Source organism: Onychostoma macrolepis, chromosome 07, assembly GCF_012432095.1.
Source record: "Onychostoma macrolepis isolate SWU-2019 chromosome 07, ASM1243209v1, whole genome shotgun sequence".
Classification (NCBI taxonomy): Eukaryota; Metazoa; Chordata; class Actinopteri; order Cypriniformes; family Cyprinidae; genus Onychostoma; species Onychostoma macrolepis.
This window is the reverse complement of record NC_081161.1, coordinates 2794518-2814146: the sequence shown is the minus strand read 5'-3', so window position 1 is coordinate 2814146 and position 19629 is coordinate 2794518. Positions and strand designations below refer to the sequence as shown.

General features: G+C 36.3%; 1 protein-coding gene across 1 annotated transcript in view; it reads left to right on the top strand.

Annotated features, from left to right (window-relative positions):
* Positions 1-19629, top strand: part of LOC131544248 (phospholipid-transporting ATPase ABCA1) — a 188333-nt gene that overhangs the window by 61039 nt on the left and 107665 nt on the right. The window contains 3 exon segments of the mRNA XM_058782324.1: positions 629-745; positions 15519-15716; positions 18816-19021. Coding sequence (XP_058638307.1) covers positions 629-745; positions 15519-15716; positions 18816-19021 — 521 coding nt within the window.

The window sequence follows — 19629 nt, the reverse complement described above, 5'->3', positions numbered from 1 at the left end:
TTTTAAGTTTTCATATATACAGTACTATATATATATATTAGCAGATGTACAGGGATGAGCTTGGGCTGGATTCAAGAAAATAAGAGAGAAATTATCTCATCTTATCTCATCTGCTAAAACAAAACAAAACAACAAAAAACAATAGAACAAAACAAAATATGTTTTGATCTTTTGAAAACTGATCTTTTACAAAAGTTCTCAAGAAGTTCTCAAATATTTATTTATTACTTTTTAGAAACTTCAAATTTCAAATTCTTAAAAGTTCATACAAATGTTTCTAAATGCAATTCTAAAGAAATTCTCAAAGTTCTGAAATATATATATATATATATATATATATATACAGTATATATATATATATATATATATATATATATATATATATATAATTTTTTTCCTAATTTTTTTCAATTATTTTCCTAAGAATAACAGGCTTTGTTGATTGATATGATTGTATGGCAGTTCTTGCCGAAGACTCACTAATCAGCTCAATGAAAAACTCTAATGCTGAATTATCCCGTGTTAATAGCAGCATCAATCAGAATCAAGTGTTCCAGCGAGATGAGCTGCCTACTGAGTGCACTGAAGAGTGGTCCGCATGCGTTTAATGCAGTGTCTCTGTCAATAGGCCAACCGCACCTTTGACGCGCTGGCTAAAGTGGGCGACCTGGCAGAGGCCTGGCTGGAGAATCAAGACGTCATCTGGGATTTCTTCAACAACGGCACACAGATCAACACACTGAGGGTGAGAGCTGCTCGCTTTTGGCCTCTTTATTCACACTGTGTACTTGTAAGGAGTGCAGATGTGTCACGCAGAACAAGCAGAACAAATCATGCAAGTACCCTGTGTCATCTGTGTGAGCAACATGACTTAACATGACACCTTTTTATCAAATGAATGAATTTATTAGACGGTAGGCAGCTGCTGATGCATATGAATGAATAAGATTATCTATAAATAAAATAGTGCTGTCAAATGATTAATAATGATTAATCACATACAAAATACATTTTTTGTTTGCATAATATATCTGTGTGTACTGTGTATATTTATTATATATATATTCTGAAAAATATGTACATGTATTCACATGTCTATATATTCATATAATTTACATTATAAATAAATATATTTAATATATAAACTTAACACATTTTTCTGAAATATATACATGCATGTGTGTGTATGTATATAGGCATAATAAATATACACAGTACACATACATATATTATGTACACAAAAACCTTTATTTTGGATGTGATTAATCGCGATTAATCGTTTGACAGCACTAAAGGGAAGGAAGGGATGTTAATGTTTTTGATTAAAGATTACAAGGGTGCATGAATAAAAAAAAAAAAATGAAGTGCGTTGATAAATCGTTTATAATAAATAACAACAAAAGTTTATTTACAGTATATAGCACTTTTCATACAAAATGGTAATTAAAAGTGCTTTACATAAGAAGGATTTAAAATAATCATAAAATAATGAAACGGACGCATAAGGAAATAAAAATAACAACAGAATCATTTTAACAATTAAAAATTGATTTTAAAATAATGGTTTAAAAATGTATTAAATACTGCAGCTTTCCATAAAAATAAAATAATTTAATAATATAATTTTTATATTTATAAAAAATGAAAATGTTGAGTATGAATTGTGAACCAACAATATGCAAACATTTCTGAAGGTATACTCTGACTTTCTAATTACATCAAACACAAATTCTCATTATTCAACATTACATGCTAAGTTAGTAACATGAACTAAAAGAGTTCTTTCCCTTATCAAGATTTCATGGGATTATTTCTGACATTTGCACACCAAAATGACTGATTTTGCTTCTGCTTTTCTCAAACATGGTGGTAATATTTGAACAATGAACAAAAATTGGTGCTGGATTTATTTTGAAAATAATTTCACTCAGAAAACGCTAGTAAATTCACAATAATTGCAAAGAAACAGCAAGTAAAACATTGAAATAAAACCACTCCAATAAAATGCACTCCGATAAATGCACTAAATTCTTGACTTGCATTCAGTAGCAAAAGAGCGCATGTGTTTTTAGAGTCCTGGATGCTGGAGGGAGAAGAAAGACAGTCAGGATCTGTAATGGTAATCTAATGCTGCTAGTTCACACAGATCTATCACTGTTTTCTCCGGTGGTCCGCAGGGTAATTCTCCAGAGATCAGTGGCGCTGCCCTTGTCCCGCTGCATTGTGAGCGCGTCTGCACACTGAATTTAATGTCCTGTGAAATAAAGGCCAGCGATCTGACTGCTTGGCTCTTTCATGACACCCGCGCAGGCCTTGATGTCCGCCGTGAATTCTGTCTAGGACCAACAAACCTTTCGCTACAATAACTTGTGTTCAGACTCTCCGGTGACCTTGGATGTCCTCGCCGTGTATTCTGGCTGCCGTTTGTGGCCGTCTAATTGAGAGTTTGACTCGGTGAGTTTCATTTTCTGCAGCGTTATTGACAACAGAAGCAGGGTGCTGTATGTAGTTATCTCAGCACGGCTGATCCGGGCCCCATGAGGACGCCGGTGTCTTCGCAGGATCACGCTCTGCATTGCATCTGAACTGCATCAACTTCATCTGGAGCCTTTGACCCCCGAGTGGTCCGTTATCAAGGTCTTTGTTATTCAGGAGGTCTTTTTCTGTTTCAGCAAAGACAAGGACTTTATCCATGTAAGATTCTACCACCTTTAACTCATATGAAGTCTCTGTAGGGAAGTGTTTTTTTTTCTTTTTTGCATTTACGTATTTTAAGTATGACCCATGTGGGTTGTGTAAATTTAAGAAAAACGTTCTGCATTTTCAAAGGCATTTATTTCATGCATGCATTTCTTCTTCACACAAACTCCATACTGTATTTGCAAATGTTATACATTATAATCTAATTTGAAAACCCATTACACACCTAACATCTCCCCAAACTTGTATTCAGAATAATTTATAAATCTGTTGTAAAAAAAAGAGAAGGTTTAAGGTTTTGCCAAAATCAAAGCTCTAATGGTTTTACTTTTGAAAGCAGAAATATTAAGACATCCTTAAATATTAGTGTTATATATGAAGAGTTTATTTGCAAAAACAGATAAGTCTGTTTTTAACAATTTTCAAAAATCATGTTTTTTCATTGTGCATTTCAATTAATCTCAATCAAACTGCAGTTGGGCTATTTTGATTAGGTTAAAAAATTACTTAAAATATACAGCTAACTAACACAATAAAACATGATAACATTATAAAAAACATGTTTTTTGAAAAAACAAAATTAAAAAACAGAGTTATCTGTTTTTGCAAATACACTCTTCATATATATATATATATATATATATATATATATATATATATATATATATTAGTGCTGTCAAAATTAGCACGTTAATGCAGGCGATTCATTTTGTCAGTTTAACGTGTAAAAAGAAAAAAATGTGTATATAATGTGACGAGTCGGTTGCCCTCCCCCTTATTCGCCGCCCTTCACCAGGCTCCCGACGGGAGTGGGTGTGTGAGAGAGGAGGGGCGTGGAAACAGCGAGCCCCTGCCCCTTTGAGGTCCGACGGTAAAGTGCCCTTGCGGTCCGGTGCCCCCGGTCTGCGATTTCTGCCGAGGGTAGAGGTGTTCGATATGACGATTTTTGATCGTGGACGATAAAAATGTCTCCACGATTTGCTTTTTTGAAGAAATATCGTAGTATGGTACTTCAGCGCGCATTCTATCAGCTGCAGTTCTGGCGCCGCCGTCTCTATATTCGCAGTAACCAAAAGTACATTATCTGCATCTGCTTCACAGACTGGTTAAATGATTAATTCGTGTGCTGTTCTGATGAGCGCCTTTTCTGAGCACATACACTCAAAGCGCGTGCTCTAAAAAGCCCGTCAAACAGCGCCTGATTACTGAACTAAGTTATGTTTTGTGCTAATACTGTCAAAACACACAAGGTTTATGTATAGACTCAGTTGGTTATGTCTAAAATGAAGGTAAACAGCTGAGAGAAACGCATGCTTGCCTGTATATTAGATGTGTGCAGGTCTTAAAGGGACAGTACTAAACATGCTGCCGACTGTAATTAAAGGGATAGTTCACCCTAAAATTGTAATTCTGTCATTATTTACTCACTCACATGTTGTCCCAAACCTGTATTAATTTCTTTCTTGTGCTGAACACAAAAGAAGATATTTTGAAGAATGTGGGTAACCAAATAGTATCTGGTCCACATTGGCTTTAACAGTAGGGAAAAAAAATACTATGGAAGTCACTGTAGACCAGCAACTGTTTGGTTTTCCACATTCTTCAAAATAGCATTTATTTTCAGCAGAAGAAACTCGTTCAGGTTTAAAACAACTTTTGAGTGAGTAAATGAAGGTATAAAATCAAACACTAGTCTATTTTAATTTTGGGATGAATCATTCCTTTAATGTTAATAAAACACCAAACACAAAGAGAAAAATCACTCACTACTCTTGACTGAAAAACTTTAATACAGTTGCTTTAATAGGAATCAATCTATATAGTGTTTTATTTTTATATTTGTTCATTCAATTTCTTGAATGCTCCTGCTAAATACACCTATTGTAGACTACCTGAAAATAAAACACTGTTTATTTTATTTGTATATTATGTGTATTTGTAATGTGTATCTTTGCTCTAATTTTTTAATAACAAAGATAAAATAATGACAACGATTTTTATCTTCACCCACTTTGGCCTAAATATCCGCCATACTTTTTTATATTTTGTTACCTTGAAAGGCTTTGTCTTTATAATAGGGAAATTAGTTTGTCTGTACTGCTCAAACAGCTTGCAAACTAGAAAATCCAACATGACAAAGAATTGTGATAATATTGTGAATCGTGATATTTCAAAAAAAATTGTGATATTTTTGCCATATCGCCCACCCCTACCTGAGGGGGACCAAACCCATACAAACCCCCCCCCCCAACACACATTTTGCCCCTGCCCCTCCGGAGGTCTGTGCACGCCACTGTATATATATATATTTTAAACGCAGTTCATGCAGGGGCGGGGCTAGGGCTGGCCACCCCATTAACAACTGCTGCCTCTGCTAACGTGCATTTATTTAGTTGCATTTCATATCAAAGTGCTAAATACGTGCATGCAATGTCGTTGATCAGTTAAGTCATGAAGTTCCCAAAAAGGCGATTAAAGCTGCCTTAAAACTGTGCGTTCATGTAAGATGTTATGAGTCACATTTAAGAACATGTCTCTGAAATGGTTTTCAAAACTGTCCTGGAGCAGCCCAGCACTCTCCCTCATCTAACATACTCGATTCAACTCGTCCGTTCATTAGTACACACTTTACGACCTGATGTGGGTAAGAAAAGGTAAAGAGAGTTGAGAGAAAATATGATGCGTGTCAGATCTGCGTCACGTTCTTAATGTAATAACAGCCAAAACAACCTAATAACCTGACTAATGCGATGTCTGTTAATCAAAGAAAAATAAAATAAAATAAATTAACTTTTATAGCTTTAAGGGATTCATCTATATTTAATTTAGAATGTGTTTGATAACTTTATTAAATTTCTGTAAATGTCTGTTGAAGGGAACAATGTAATATGACATTTATTATAATGGGTTTATACTACCTGGTCTCATGGCATAAACGTACCTGGGTGCACTTTTTAGCGAGACGTGAAAAAACGTACCAATAAGTACATATCACTGCGGTTTCCAAAAGAAATTAAGACTAGAGGCTGTAAAACTCTGATGCCTTTTATTCTTTTTCACACAAATTTACAGTTTCGATTAATAAAGCGTAATATTTGCACTGTTACTTGAAGAATATTGAATATTGAATATACTTCAAAACAATATTAATATGCTGGGAGATTTGAAAACTGATGCTTTTGAACGTTAGCATCACACATATCCAGCTTCATATCTATGGGTTTTCATAGACAGTAGGTTTGTTCGGTAGCTCACGGAGTACAGAGACGTACCTGAGAGCTGAGGAGCTCTGGTTCGAATCCTCTGTAACTACAGTTCATTCAAATAGCATGGTTGCGTCGACAAATGCATTTTTATATCAGTTTTGCATTTGTCTACACTATCGGATAGGTTTAGGGTTGGGTTTGGTCTAGGGCATATTTCCAACACAATAGAGCATTAATTTTTTGTGACGGTCCCCAGATATTTGAATTCTGAACCGCCACAATACGTACCTGAAGCAACGTAATAAAAGCACAGCAATACATATCTTTATCAATGTAATAAAAATGTGCCTAGGTTTAGGTATTGAACCCGTGTTTTAGTCCCTCTCAGTGGACATTTATCTTTGAAACTGCGGCGAAACGTGCCTGCTGTGTTGTTTTCTTTGAACAATTTCTGGACTGGTGATAATTTAAAACGTGACATTTGTAGCGATTAAAGTGGTCAGCTTGTGACTAGAAAAACCCACTTGCTGTATCTAAGGAGCTAAATAAACCAGCAGCAGATAGTTTAACAATTACATCCTCTGTGGTGGGAAGAATGAATTTCACCCTCTTCACTGCCATAATCGACACGGATGAGGGCATCTCCATGGGACGTGATTATCGTCTTTTGGATGAGACGTTAAACCGAGGTCCTGACTATCTGTGGTCATTAAAAATCCCATGACACTCATCGTAAAGAGTGGGGGTGTAACCCCGGTGTCCTGGCCAAATTCCCTCCACTGGCCCTTGTCTTTCATGGCTTCCCAATAATCCCCATCCACTTGATTGGCTCTATGACTCTCTCTCCTCTCCACCTGTAGCTGGTGTGTGGTGAGCGCACTGGCGCCGTTGTCCTGTGGCTGCCGTCGCATCATCCAAGTGGATGCTGCACACTGGTGGTGGTTGAGGAGAGACCCCCTACATGATTGTAAAGTGCTTTGGGTGTATTGCAATACACATTAAAGTGCTATATAAATGCCTCATTCATTCATTCAATAATTCATTACCGACACCATGGCTTGTTACTTCATCAAGGGTGTCTTCTTGCTCCATACGCTTGAGTTCAGCTTTCACCTGGGGTAGTGGAGGGAGAGGTGCTTGACACGCTGCATTTGCGGTATAGAGCTCAGTCTCTCTTTTAAGATGATTTTCACTGGATCAGTTTTCAACTTTCCACCCTGCTGAGACGCATCTTTTGATTCCTTTTTACTAGTCCCATCTCTGTAGCTCATGACCGACTCAGAAGACTCCTTTCCCTTAAAGTGCATTGCAGTGTTGTGCTACTCGAGATCAGACTCTGTCTCAAGTCCTTCTCTATACTTCTAGTCCAAGACCATATTTTTGTGAATTCTGGAGCATTTGGATATGACATTGATGCTCAGATACATTTTGTGGTCTGTGCTGACTCTATGCTCTATGCTATTGTGTTTCTGGAGCAAAATAAAGCTTCTTTATTGACATCTGTAGTTTCATGAAGAACTTTTATAGAAATAGTTTACCAAAAAAGGAAAATTTGCTAAAAATGTCCTCAACCTCAGGCCATCCAAGATGTAGATGAGTTTGTTTCTTCATCAGATTTGGAGAAATGTAGCATTGCATCAGTTTCTCAGCAATGGATGCTCTGCAGTGAATGGGTGCCGTCAGAATGAGAGTCCAAACAGCTGATAAAAACATCACAATAATCCACTAGTAATCCACACCACTGCAGTCCATCAGTTAATGTCTTGAGAAGCCAAAAGGTGTGAGTTTGTAAACATTCATCAAGACATTTTTTTATTTCAAACCATTGCTTCTGGCTAAAATGCGAGCCCTCTATCCATAATAACGGTTCCTCTAGTGAAAATCTGGTCTGAATCAGGAGAGAAATCTGCACAGATCAAGCACCGTTTACAAGCCAACAGTTCAAAACAAATATGTGGGTATAGATTTTGATGTGTGAGAATATATATATTTTTTTCACTATAGGAAGCATTATTATGAACTATGGATTCGTATTTTGGTCAGAAACATTATGCACATTATGTATTTGTTTGTTACAAACACACAGCTTTTGTCTTCTCAAGATGTTAACTGATGGACTGCAGTGGTGTGGATTACTTGTGGATTATTGTGATGTTTTTATCAGCTGTTTGGATTCTCATTCTGACGGCACCCATTCACTGCAGAGGATCCACTGGTGAGCAAGCGATGCAATGCTACATTTCTCCAAATCTGATGAAGAAACAAACTCATATAAATCTTGGATGGCCTGAGGATGAGCACATTTTAATTTTGGGGTGAACTATTCCTTTAACATCCATGGAACCTTTCCAATGCTCAAAAGGTTCTTTATCATGGGAAGTTTCTTTAGATTTTATTTTTAAAGGTGTGGTTTACTGTTTTTTTTTCTAGGCTTGATTGTGTTTATGGGGTGCAGTCTAACATGTGTTCATGCTTCGTTTTTTTAAAAACGCATTATTTTTCATATAACTTACCTTTATTCTACACCGCTCTGTCCCTTCTCTGACAAACGCCTCGATTATTTCCTGTTTTTGTGAAGCCCCTCCCTCAGAAATATGTGATGGGCTCTGATTGGTTAGCTGGCTCAGTGTGTTGTGATTCACTAAACCGCCGAGCGTGCATCTAAATGTCCCGCCCCTCAGCTCAGCGGCATGTGCTCCGGTTGTATTGTAAACAATGGCGTCGTCTATATTGCTTATCAATTTGAGCCCAATTGAGACGCAGAGGATATTAGTGAAGAGGATCTCAGAACCTGTGCAAGCACGGCTCTTAATGGTATGTTTGTTTGTTTGTTGTCTCATACTTTTAAATACGCTGTTATTATGCTACTGCTTATGTTAGCTTTTAATATACGGTTTTATTCTACTTAAAGCTTTAATACAGTACGGCAACCGCACACGCGTCCATGTATAATGCTTCTCATTGCTATGTGAAAATGTATAATTGTAACAGTTTGTTGGAGCTGATCTGACGATCTGAATGAGAGAGAGAGAGATGCAGAGCAGGGCGACGCGAGGAACAGTATTAAGAACGGCTGTTTTAGAAGATTGATTTTGAAACTTGTGAATCCATTAGAATCGTTAGAAGACAGAATCGCGATTCATATATGAATAGATTTTTATGTGCACCCCTAGTTTTCTCTTCCTCTTCTCTAAAGCAGCACAGCATGGCCTCGCCCCCTTCCTTACATGTTCCCGAGGGCGGGGTTTATCTGGGTTTTTGACGTAATGTACCCGGGAAGTAACTCGTTGTAGTCCCTTACCAGCCGTTTTTGTAGGCATTAAACTTCCAGAATTTTAAAAGACGATATCTCTGTTTGCATTGAACTTTCAGCGCTGCAACTTATAACTTACAACAGATATTGTTTTTGCTCAAACAGCAACATTACACACTAACTAACGTTAAAAAAGTGAAATTGCAATCAACCACCCCTTTAAGTGTGAACGAAGCACAGTGTAACACTCTTCTAATCTCAGTCTTGACTCAGACTCAACCTACTCAGGTCTTGGCCTGGACTCGGACCCGAATGATCTGGCCTCATTCAACACTGGCACATTCACAACCTCCTGCGCCACTGAGCGAAGCCTCAGCTGGAGCTGTTCTTTCTTCAGTGATGGCTGTGCAAATGTCTCCTCAATTATCACACATGCATCAGCTCCTGTATCAAACTGAAAGTGCTGTCTGACCTATTTCCAGTTGTGCAGTCAGTCCAGTGCGCTACAGTACCCTCATTTCCTTGTTAGCCGCAACTCAAGAACTTATCCTGTGATTTCTCTCACTTTCGATGCTGTTGGATGTTTTATTGCAGGGAATCTTTTGGATTGCTGGTGTCTCGCACATGTACTACTATGCTTTGTGTTTGCATTGTTCCCCCTCCGTCTTGTGGGAGTTCTGTGGGTGACTTGCAGGATGAGCTCATTTGGCATTTCACGAGTTTGCAAAGTAGCATGGATGGCTTATTTCCTGCAAATACATCTCCGCTAATGTCAAGCACTCGTTTGAAAGTCTTTTGGCTCTTTTTCTGACCTCTGAATGATAGTGAATGTGCTCATCTGTTCGGTCACCAAGTTCAAAATTAGCAATTCGCAAAGCGAGAAAACATACACCTCTACTTTTCCCCCAGAGAGAAACATCCCGCTTGTGTATCTGAATATGTTTCGATAAGCTCCTCAACCTTGGCCAGTACAAAATCCTGGTTTTCTTCCTTATCAAAGCTAGCAATGCTAGGATATTCTCCGTCTCACTTCCTATTCACCTTTTTCCTATGCCCCTTGACGCTTTGCACAAATTATGGGATTTACAGCGTCCGTGTGAAAACAAACCTGGAAAGTGACATGAGGATTTGGGGAGAAAAATGAAAGATTCTTAGTTCATTCCAGGGAATTATTCATGGTTTATATCATAAATTAAATTGATTTTAAATTATTTGTTGCACCCAAACCATAATTTAAAACCCAGTAGGCTTGTTAGGAAGAAGGTGGATAGAGAAGACGAGAACTAGCCTGTACAGCGTCATCATATATTCATTTTGTCGCAGTTTTGAAACTATAAAGTCACTGTATCCATTCTGGCCAATAAAGGCTTCTGATCTTTAACAAAAATGCCACCTTGTGCAACTGAAGGTTGCCGACTAGTACGCCAGACAATGACTCTCAACACCACTAATATGTCTGATGAGGTTCTAGCCAGAAACCCCCGCGGTTAATACGCAGTATTTCATCAGGAAGTGCTTTATTAGTGAGTTGACAGATACACAGGACTTATCTTCCATTGTGGATGTAGTTCAGTGTCCATTATTTTTATGGATGAGTCACCTCAGCTGAGAATGAAAGAGAGTCTCTCACACACTCCTCACAAATGAAGACTGACGCGAAAGCTCTTAAACCCTCCATCTTGCTCGCAGGTGTGTGCGTGAGAGAGAGTTTATAGCCCCTCCTCTGCGATAGGGTGCATGAAAGGAGAAGGTAATTATGGGTAAGTGCAGGATCATTTTCACCAGCAGCAGGAAAGGGATTAACCAGCGGCACACCTTCAGACGAACCCACTATCGCTACATTACCCCCCTTCCTCCATCACCTCAGTGTCATTTTCAAATGAGCTTTTTGAGAAGATGAGGAAGAGAAGATGAGTGTGGATGGAATGGAAAAGAAGGGAACTTTGTTTAGACTTTTTCATTACCCTGTGCGGGTCCTTTTAAAGGGGTCATGAACTGAGCAATCATTCAAAATCCCCTTGATCTTTTGACAAATAAGAGGTCATTGTGCTATAAAAACATCCTGTAAGTTTCAGAACTCAAAACTTTGTCGCTAGTCTAAAAACAGCTTGTATATTGAAGCCAATCTGTCAAAATGACATCTTGTGGATGTTCTACTCCATGATGTAATAGTGTGGATAAGCACCGCCTCCACAGAAGAAGATCAACGCCTGCTTCTACATCACTGCCTTTTTACCTCCACCCACCGTTTCTACATCACTGCCTGTTTAGCCCCGCCCACCGATTCGCACATGTATTGTGAATAACGAGAGAGGCAAATGCAGGTCAATGCAGAAGCCAAACAATAAAGATGCTCTGAAGACAAGAAGACGCTGTGCAGTGCCAAGCTGTAGAAAAATGGTCTTTGCATTACCTTCCTTCTGATCCCAATTTTAGAAAAGAGTGGATGAACTTTATTTTTAATTTTAAGTTCCAGACCGTGTCAGTAAGAACTTGGTCCTTTGTTCACTTCATTTTACCACAGATTCGTTTACAAGTAAGGCACAATTCAACGGAGGATTTTCAGAAAGATTGAAGCTAAAAGACGATGCTGTGCGACTATATAGGACCATAATGTTGCAACACAAGTGTGAGAAACTGTTTTGATCATGTGGTCACTATTGCTTTGTTTCTTACTACAGATAGTTTTATATGTACTGAGGATTTATGCGTTTTTGACCTAAATGACAGCAGCATTCATCCTTGAAGAATGTAGACTGTCAAACATACACAACTGCTAGCCAATCATAGCAGTGGGCATTTACTTCCAAGTCTATAATCCACCACAACTATTCAAACAGAGCGTTCTGATGAGGGGGTCAAAATAGGACAGAAAATACCCTATTACTTGTTGATGTTTTTTGATGTAAAAATCTTGATAACATTGTAAGGGAACCTCAGAGAACAGTGCAAAATAATAAAAAATCCTTAAAGGCCTTGACACACAAAGTCGACAGTTTGACCATCGTTGAGCTTCAGTTGGCTCCAGACTCCTTTGTAATACATTATGGATCCAGTCTTACTTGTACTTTACATGATCAGTACGATATGTATTGTTGCCTATGTAGGGAGCTCCAAATGAGTCGTGCATCTTCCATTTCGGTTACGGTGATTCCTTAGAAGGCAGTACTGCGGTCCACTAGGGTTATGAAACCAAGCCAGTGTGTCTCTCTCTGTCTGTTTCCATTTAAACAGTTTGGTTGGCAGTCAGAGTCTATTGTCTGATGTCTGAATAAATTACATTTTTATAGTCAGGTGTTTTGGCACAATAATTTATGTTTAATGGCTAAAATATTTTATGATGGCCTCTATTAGCAGCTGTGCCCTAATGTATTCGTTTAATACCGCTTAATTCGAAAACATTTTTACATTTTAACAAGCAGAGCTTTGCATTTTATTGGAAAATAGGCTGTCAGTGGTTTTGAATTAGTGATACTATAAAGAGTGTATTAATGTAACAATGGCCACACAAACACATAAGCAGATCTGTCTATATATCTATCATCTGTCTGCCTATATTTTTGCGTATCTTGCGTCTGTCTTTCCGTCTGTCTGCCTATATATCTTCCTATTGTATGTCCATCTGTATTTCTGCATCTGTATATATGTCTGTCGTCTGTCTGTCTGTATACTGTATCTGCCTATCATCAGTCTGTCTCTCTATGGCCTTGTCCACACTAATACGTTTTAGTTTGAAAACGCATATTTTTCTCTCCTTTTTGCCCTTCTGTCCACACTGAGACGGTGTTTTTGTCAAGAAAAACTGAGCTTTTTGAAAACGCTCTCCAAAGTGGATACATTTTTGCGTCGTGTGAAACCGGAGGCTTGAAAATGATGACACACATTTAGTCATGTGACATCGTCTGTCTGTCTGTCTGTCTATAAATTTGTCTGTATTTTTGACTATATATATGTCTATTGTACGTATGTCTGTCTGTATTTCTCTTTATATATCTGCCTATTGTACATCTGTATTTTTGTCTATCTTTTGTCTGTCTGTCTGTATTTCTATCTATGTATTTGCTTATCGCCTCTCTGTCTGTCTGTCTATGCATCTGTGTATTGTACATCTTTCTGTCTATGTATATATCTTACGTTTATCTGTCTGTCTGTCTGTGTATCTTGCTATCGTATGTCCCTCTCTGTCTTTGTCTACACATTGCACTGCAAACAAGAACGAGCACCAGTTTGTTCAGTTCCTGCGACGGTTCCTCCAGTGTTTTTGCAGTGATGTGCTAAACAGATTCAGGGAGTTTGAATACAGTTATAATGATCAGCAATAATACTTTAATAATCATGATGTCACTGTCTTATTAGCTGCTTCAGCACAATGAGTGAATACGTTACTATGGGCACATTCAACACGGACACACACACGCTTTCAATAGAATCTGCTAGCGCACTAAAGCCGTGCAATGATTTACATATGAATTGCGAGTTTCAACAAATGTGTGTGTTTGTTTGAATACATGTCATGCTTGTTTGCAGAGAGTTTCGATCTTTGTGTGTACGTATGTTTTATGTGTTCATGTTTGTGGGTTGTGTGTTTGTATATGTGCATTTATGAGTGTGTGTGCATGATGCATTTGTATTTTTGTGTGCATTTATGTTCATGTTAGCATGTTTTAATATTTATGTGGTGTTTGTTTTTGTGTATGTGGGTGTTATATATTCATGTTTATCTCTCGGCGTTGGTATTTGCATGTTTATGCATTGAATGCATGCTGTTTGTGTGTTTGCATGTGTTCGTGTTTGTGTGTGTGTTGTGAACCCCTGTGTAGAGTGACATGCTTTTATCCTTGCAGGTTAGGACAAGGAATGATAAAGGAGAGGGGTGGAACAGCAATTTATGACACAAATGTGTGAGTGTGTCTGTGTGTGAGAAAAACAGAGACAAAGAGGATTTTGCTGTGCTGAGCTCGTTTTCAGACGGCACTGAAGAGCAACAGTGCCACCTAGCTTGGAGAGAGAGAGGGAGAGAGAGAGAGAGAGAGAGAGAGAGAGAGAGAGAGAGAGAGAGAGAGAGAGAGAGAGAGAGAGAGAGAGAGAGAGAGAGAGAGAGAGAGAGAGAGAGAGAGAGAGAGAGAGAGAGAGAGAGAGAGAGAGAGAGACGATGGTACACACAGTAATTGCCTGGTTCTGATGGGAATACGATATGAGTCTGCAGGATGTGGTTGTCATGCGTTCAGCACAGGGATGTGAAAAATTCTATTACAAACTGAAAATGCATCAGTGCGAGTGTTTCTGTAGCACTGGTAGCGTTGAGCACCGCGTCTGTTCAGAGGTTGGTCTGACTGACAGGCAGCTGCTGTGGAAGACTTGGTTGTGTATTTTCTTCTCAGGGCATGTGTGGTAAAGTGCTCGAGCGCAAGAATGTCCAAATGCACTTGCTGTTAAACAATGGCTGTCTTGGTGCATTGTTATTGTAGTATTATTTGTGTACCATTATAATATTTAATAATATTTTAAATGAGCTTTTATTTTTTATATTTTCAGTTTTCATTATAGTTTGTTCCATTTATTTACATATTTAGTCATTTTGATTAGAATGTAATATTGTTTTATACATTTTTATTTGAGTTTTTTAGTTTAGTTTTTGTTATTTCAGTTTTAGTCATTTTAGTAAGTAATACATATTTCCAATATTTTAAGTTAGCTGCCAAAGCAACTTTCCTATTTCCATATAATTAAAATAATAATGATAATAATAATATGCATATATTTTTTCAGCTTTATTTCAATGACCAATTTTTTTATAGTTATAGTTTTAATTTGATGTGTTTTTGTCATTTTTATTTATTTTTATATTTCTGTTTAGCTTTATTGTTAATAAATTTATTATTTTTAGTAGAACTTAAACTTAGCTTATGTAAGTTAGCTTTTTAATTGTTATTTTTGTTTTGGTTATTTTGGTTTTCCAGGTTAAACAATAATTATAAATGTTGCCTTTGCAACTATCTAAGTTTTTTTTTTTTTTTTTTTTTTACATTTTCCATCTAATATTCATATTTGGTTTTATTTCAGTTTTATTTCAATGACCAAATGTGATTTTTAATATTGACATATTAAACACATTTAAATGCAGGCAGGACAAATTTATTTGATTTATGTGAACTCATGTGGTTAATATTATTAACAAAAATATTAACAAGAACAAGTGAAAAGCAATCTGCTCTTCAAATTTATATTTGTGTAATTAGTATCAAGAGTCATGAAATTTGACTGGAATTGGCATCAGCTAATGAAATGTTGGTTTTATGAGAACCCTAGCTTTAGCTGTTTGATGATTTTTACCCTGCGAATGTGTTTTGTGTCTTCAGGGTCTTCTGAAGACCCCTGTGTTTGCAGCCGTACTGGACCAGCAGTTGGAGGACACTGGTGTGTCCTCGGTGCTCATCAGCAGCTTCCTGTTTAACGGCCCTGAGTCGGAGCGTCCGGCGGGGATGCCAGCCTTCGACTGGCGTAACGTCTTCAACGCCACCAGCAGCGCAGCGCAGCAGATCACACAGATCCTCACGGTGCGTCTTCAGCGTTCACTGCAGCTTCCTGCTGCACGCTTCAGAGTGCATTTCTATTCACTTCCTGAATTTTAGATGAATTTGAACTGAGGTAGCAAACAGGATGCAAAATTTGTCATTTGCATTTAAGAAAGAAGAGTGAATTGAAGTTTAAAGAAATTGCAAAAAGTGCAATTTTCCACAAGAGGTTTATTAAGTTCATCCAGACAAACTGAACGTTGGCTTGAAAAAACATGTTTGCTTAAAAAAATGCATTATCCATCCATCCATCCATCCATTAAATGCAAAGGTTATATTGGCCTTTCAATTTCATAGAATTTAATTGAGAATACAGCTTATTTGACAATAAATTCTTAAATTTGAAGAATCATTTAAAAACAAAAATATAAGAAATTCCCTAAAGTGTATGTATGATGTTCATCAAGACAAACATTGAAAACTGACTTGAGAATTAAATATAATTAATTAATTTTATTTTGTATTTAAATGTTACAAAGGCCTTACATTTAAAAAAAAAATAAAAATAAAAATAAAATAATAATTTATCTTTAATTCAATTACTTTTATAAAATAAAATATTTGTATTTCTTTTTTTCTGCAGTTTTAGTAATTTCATTACTTATTCAGTATATTATTTTAAACTTATTTTATTTTAGCTAAGTTTAATTTATTGACATTTCAGTTTTAGTTAATTTTGGTATTTCAATTTAAACTTACTATATTTCATTTAGTGTTTTATCTAATATGATTTATACTTGGTTTTATTTCAGCTTTATTTCAAAGACCAAAAAGCAATTGTTAATAGTTTTAGTTTTAGTTAATATTTACAACATTGTCATGTTGACATACTGAAATGATCAGAAGTGTAATTTTCCACTAGAAGTTTATTAACTGCATCAAGACAAATTTTAAATGTTGGCTTGAGATTGACTGACTAATTGATTGATAGTTTGAACATTATATATGTTACATTTCCCAGAATTCCGTTAACTTTATTCCTCTTCCGGTTCAAACTCCAGTTCAGCATCCTGTGAAACATGTTGCCAGATTTAATTCAAAATCCACCTCATAATTTGAAAAGCAGCCAGTTCTTAAATTCTGACTTTTGCCCAGCGCTGGTTGTTCATCTGATCTCATCTCTCCTTTGATGTTCTCCCAGCAATTATTTCAGTTTTCATTCAGAATCGCTGATTTTCTCTCTCGTCTGATCTCTTTCACTGTAGTTTTCCCTCTTTTATTCTCATTTTGTCTGAATTCAAGCACGATCGGGGTGGCGTAGCCTAGGGGTGAACAATCTGGGCTGGCAACCAGAGGTTTAGAGGTTTGAGCCTCTCTAGTGTTGATCCATGAGCCGCAGATCAAGGCGCTGAACCTCTGAAGAGGAATGAGTGAACTTTCATATGATTCACGCATTGTTACTCACTAGTCAGGCATTGTGAAGCTTGAAAGTACAGCCGGTGATCACAGCGATTCATTTGCATGATGTATATCATTTTGTGATCAAAACCAATCACAGTATCAGAAGCCAGCAGAAGAGAGGCTGATCCTGTTCAGAGATTCAGTAAATAGATACTGTGTGCAGCAATGACTCTTGTGCTGATTAAAGCCCCGAATAAGTCCTTCAGTGGCTTTAAATCAGTAAAAGCATCCTGTAAATGACTAAAGAGGTGGCTTTAAGACATTTAAATTCAGCAACATTATTGCTGGTGGCTTCAGATTGTAAAACAATACATTTAAAATGTTAAAATATACCATCTGCTCACTGCAAAGCATGTGACTTTAACTGAAGTTTGTATTCCATGGTGATCAAAAAGGCTGGAAACACCCCCATTTAAGGAATATATCGCTAATATAAAATCAGTAGTAAACTTTATATCATAACGATATCATAAACTGGTAAACTCATAAACTTCACAGAAATGTTCTTTAGTAGCTTGTATTAATCATCATGTAAAAAAAAAAAAATTAATTAAAATTTTTGTATATCATGTCAAACATATTTTATTGGATTTGAATAACTTCTGATTCTCTGAGAAAATAGTTTTATTCTGCTCATACCCTTGAAAAGGTTTTTAATTAAGTTATTCAAATTTAGAGTTTTTAGGAAAATGGTTAATACATTTTCTGATTTAAACTGTAATCATCTTAACAAATTATTTTAATAATAAAATGAATGTAAAACCGAAAATACATTGTAAAAATTAAAAATAATTTATTAAATAAATAACTCAAGTCTGGTCTTTGCAATGAAAAAAGCAATAGAAGCGGACACACACACACACACACACACACACACACACACAGTTAACTAAAACTACTAAGAACTGTTTTAGGGATTTTAATTAAAATGAACAAAACTTAAACTTAAATGAAAATCTGAAATGTTGCCTTGGCAACTACTATAACGAAACATAAAGTGATTTTGAACATATTTTTTTTAAGTGCTAAAATTACTAAAACTAAAACAAAAATGGATTAAAGATAAATAGAAATATTTAAATTAATAATAATAATAAAATATATTGTGAACAAACATGACTTAACAAATGATCAATAGTATATTTAAAAATTAGAATTAAACTTGATTAATAAACCTAAAACATGTCATTCGGTGTTAGTTCATGATTACAGAATGCATTACTTACAGTACCTGATGCATAATTATGATACCTAACGATGCTAACAAACTGAATCTTATTGTAAAGTTTTACCCATCAGTTTTGCTTCTTGAGCTCAAATAATGTATTTTTGGGGTTGTTCCAGTGAAGAGTAAGGACTATTGTCTAATAAGACTTGTTGATCTTTTAACATTTAAAGCATGACATGTTTTGGGTGGATGTTGTTGTGTGTGTGTGTGTGTGTGTGTGTGATTTTTGTACACTTTGTTTAGTGATTCAGTCTTCATGTTTTCTGGTTCTTTATGTTTCAGTTTGAGTGGATGCTGATGTTTCCACTGTTCCTCCTCTCTTTCATTCACTCTGTTTCTTCTCATTCGATCTCTGGTGGTTCTCTGTTCAGCACTCGCCGCATGAACATCGTTCTTCATTGTCAGATTCAGATGCACAGAGGTGCTGAAGTGTGTGTGTGTGTGTGTTTCAGTGTTTTGATCTGGATAAGTTTGAAGGTGTCAGCACTGAGGCTGTGCTGGTTGAGCAGTCTTTGAAGCTCCTGAATCAGGACCACTTCTGGGCCGGTCTGGTCTTCACAGATCTGGACCCTGCTGACCCGCGGACCCCGCCACACATCAGATACAAGATCCGCATGGACATCGAGGACACAGAGAGGACGGAAAAGATCAAGGAGAGGTCAGAACCCAACACACAGGATCACAACATCAACACATGAGAGTGAAGACATCTTATATACTAAGAAAAAAAAGAAAAAAATCTATTTAAATAAATTTAAATCAATTAAAAAATGTGTTCTAAATAAAAAAACAACAACTAATAAATAAATAAAAAAAAACATATGCATAGATGAATAATTCCCAATAATGAAGTGAAATTTAAATAAATAAATAAATAAATAATGAATTTAATAATAAATTTTACAAAAGTGAAATTTTCCACTTGATAACTTTAAATGTTTTCTCAAGAATTTTGGATTATTTCTTTATTTATTTATTTGTAAGTTTAAAGGTTATATAGGCCTTTCATTTTCCTTTTTTTTTTTCTTTTCTTTTTTGTATTTGAATTTTACTTTTGGAAAATAAATATAATGCTAGCATTACACATTTCTCCAGACCTTAATTTATAATATTTAATATTAATATTTCATTTTTTTAATGAACTTTTCCCTAATCAAACAAAGTTGAGATAAAATAAAATTAGAAAGTTAAACTTGAAAACTTGAACCAAAATTAGAATTGTTGCCTTGGCAACTAACTGAAATACGGGACCCTGGACCACAAAAC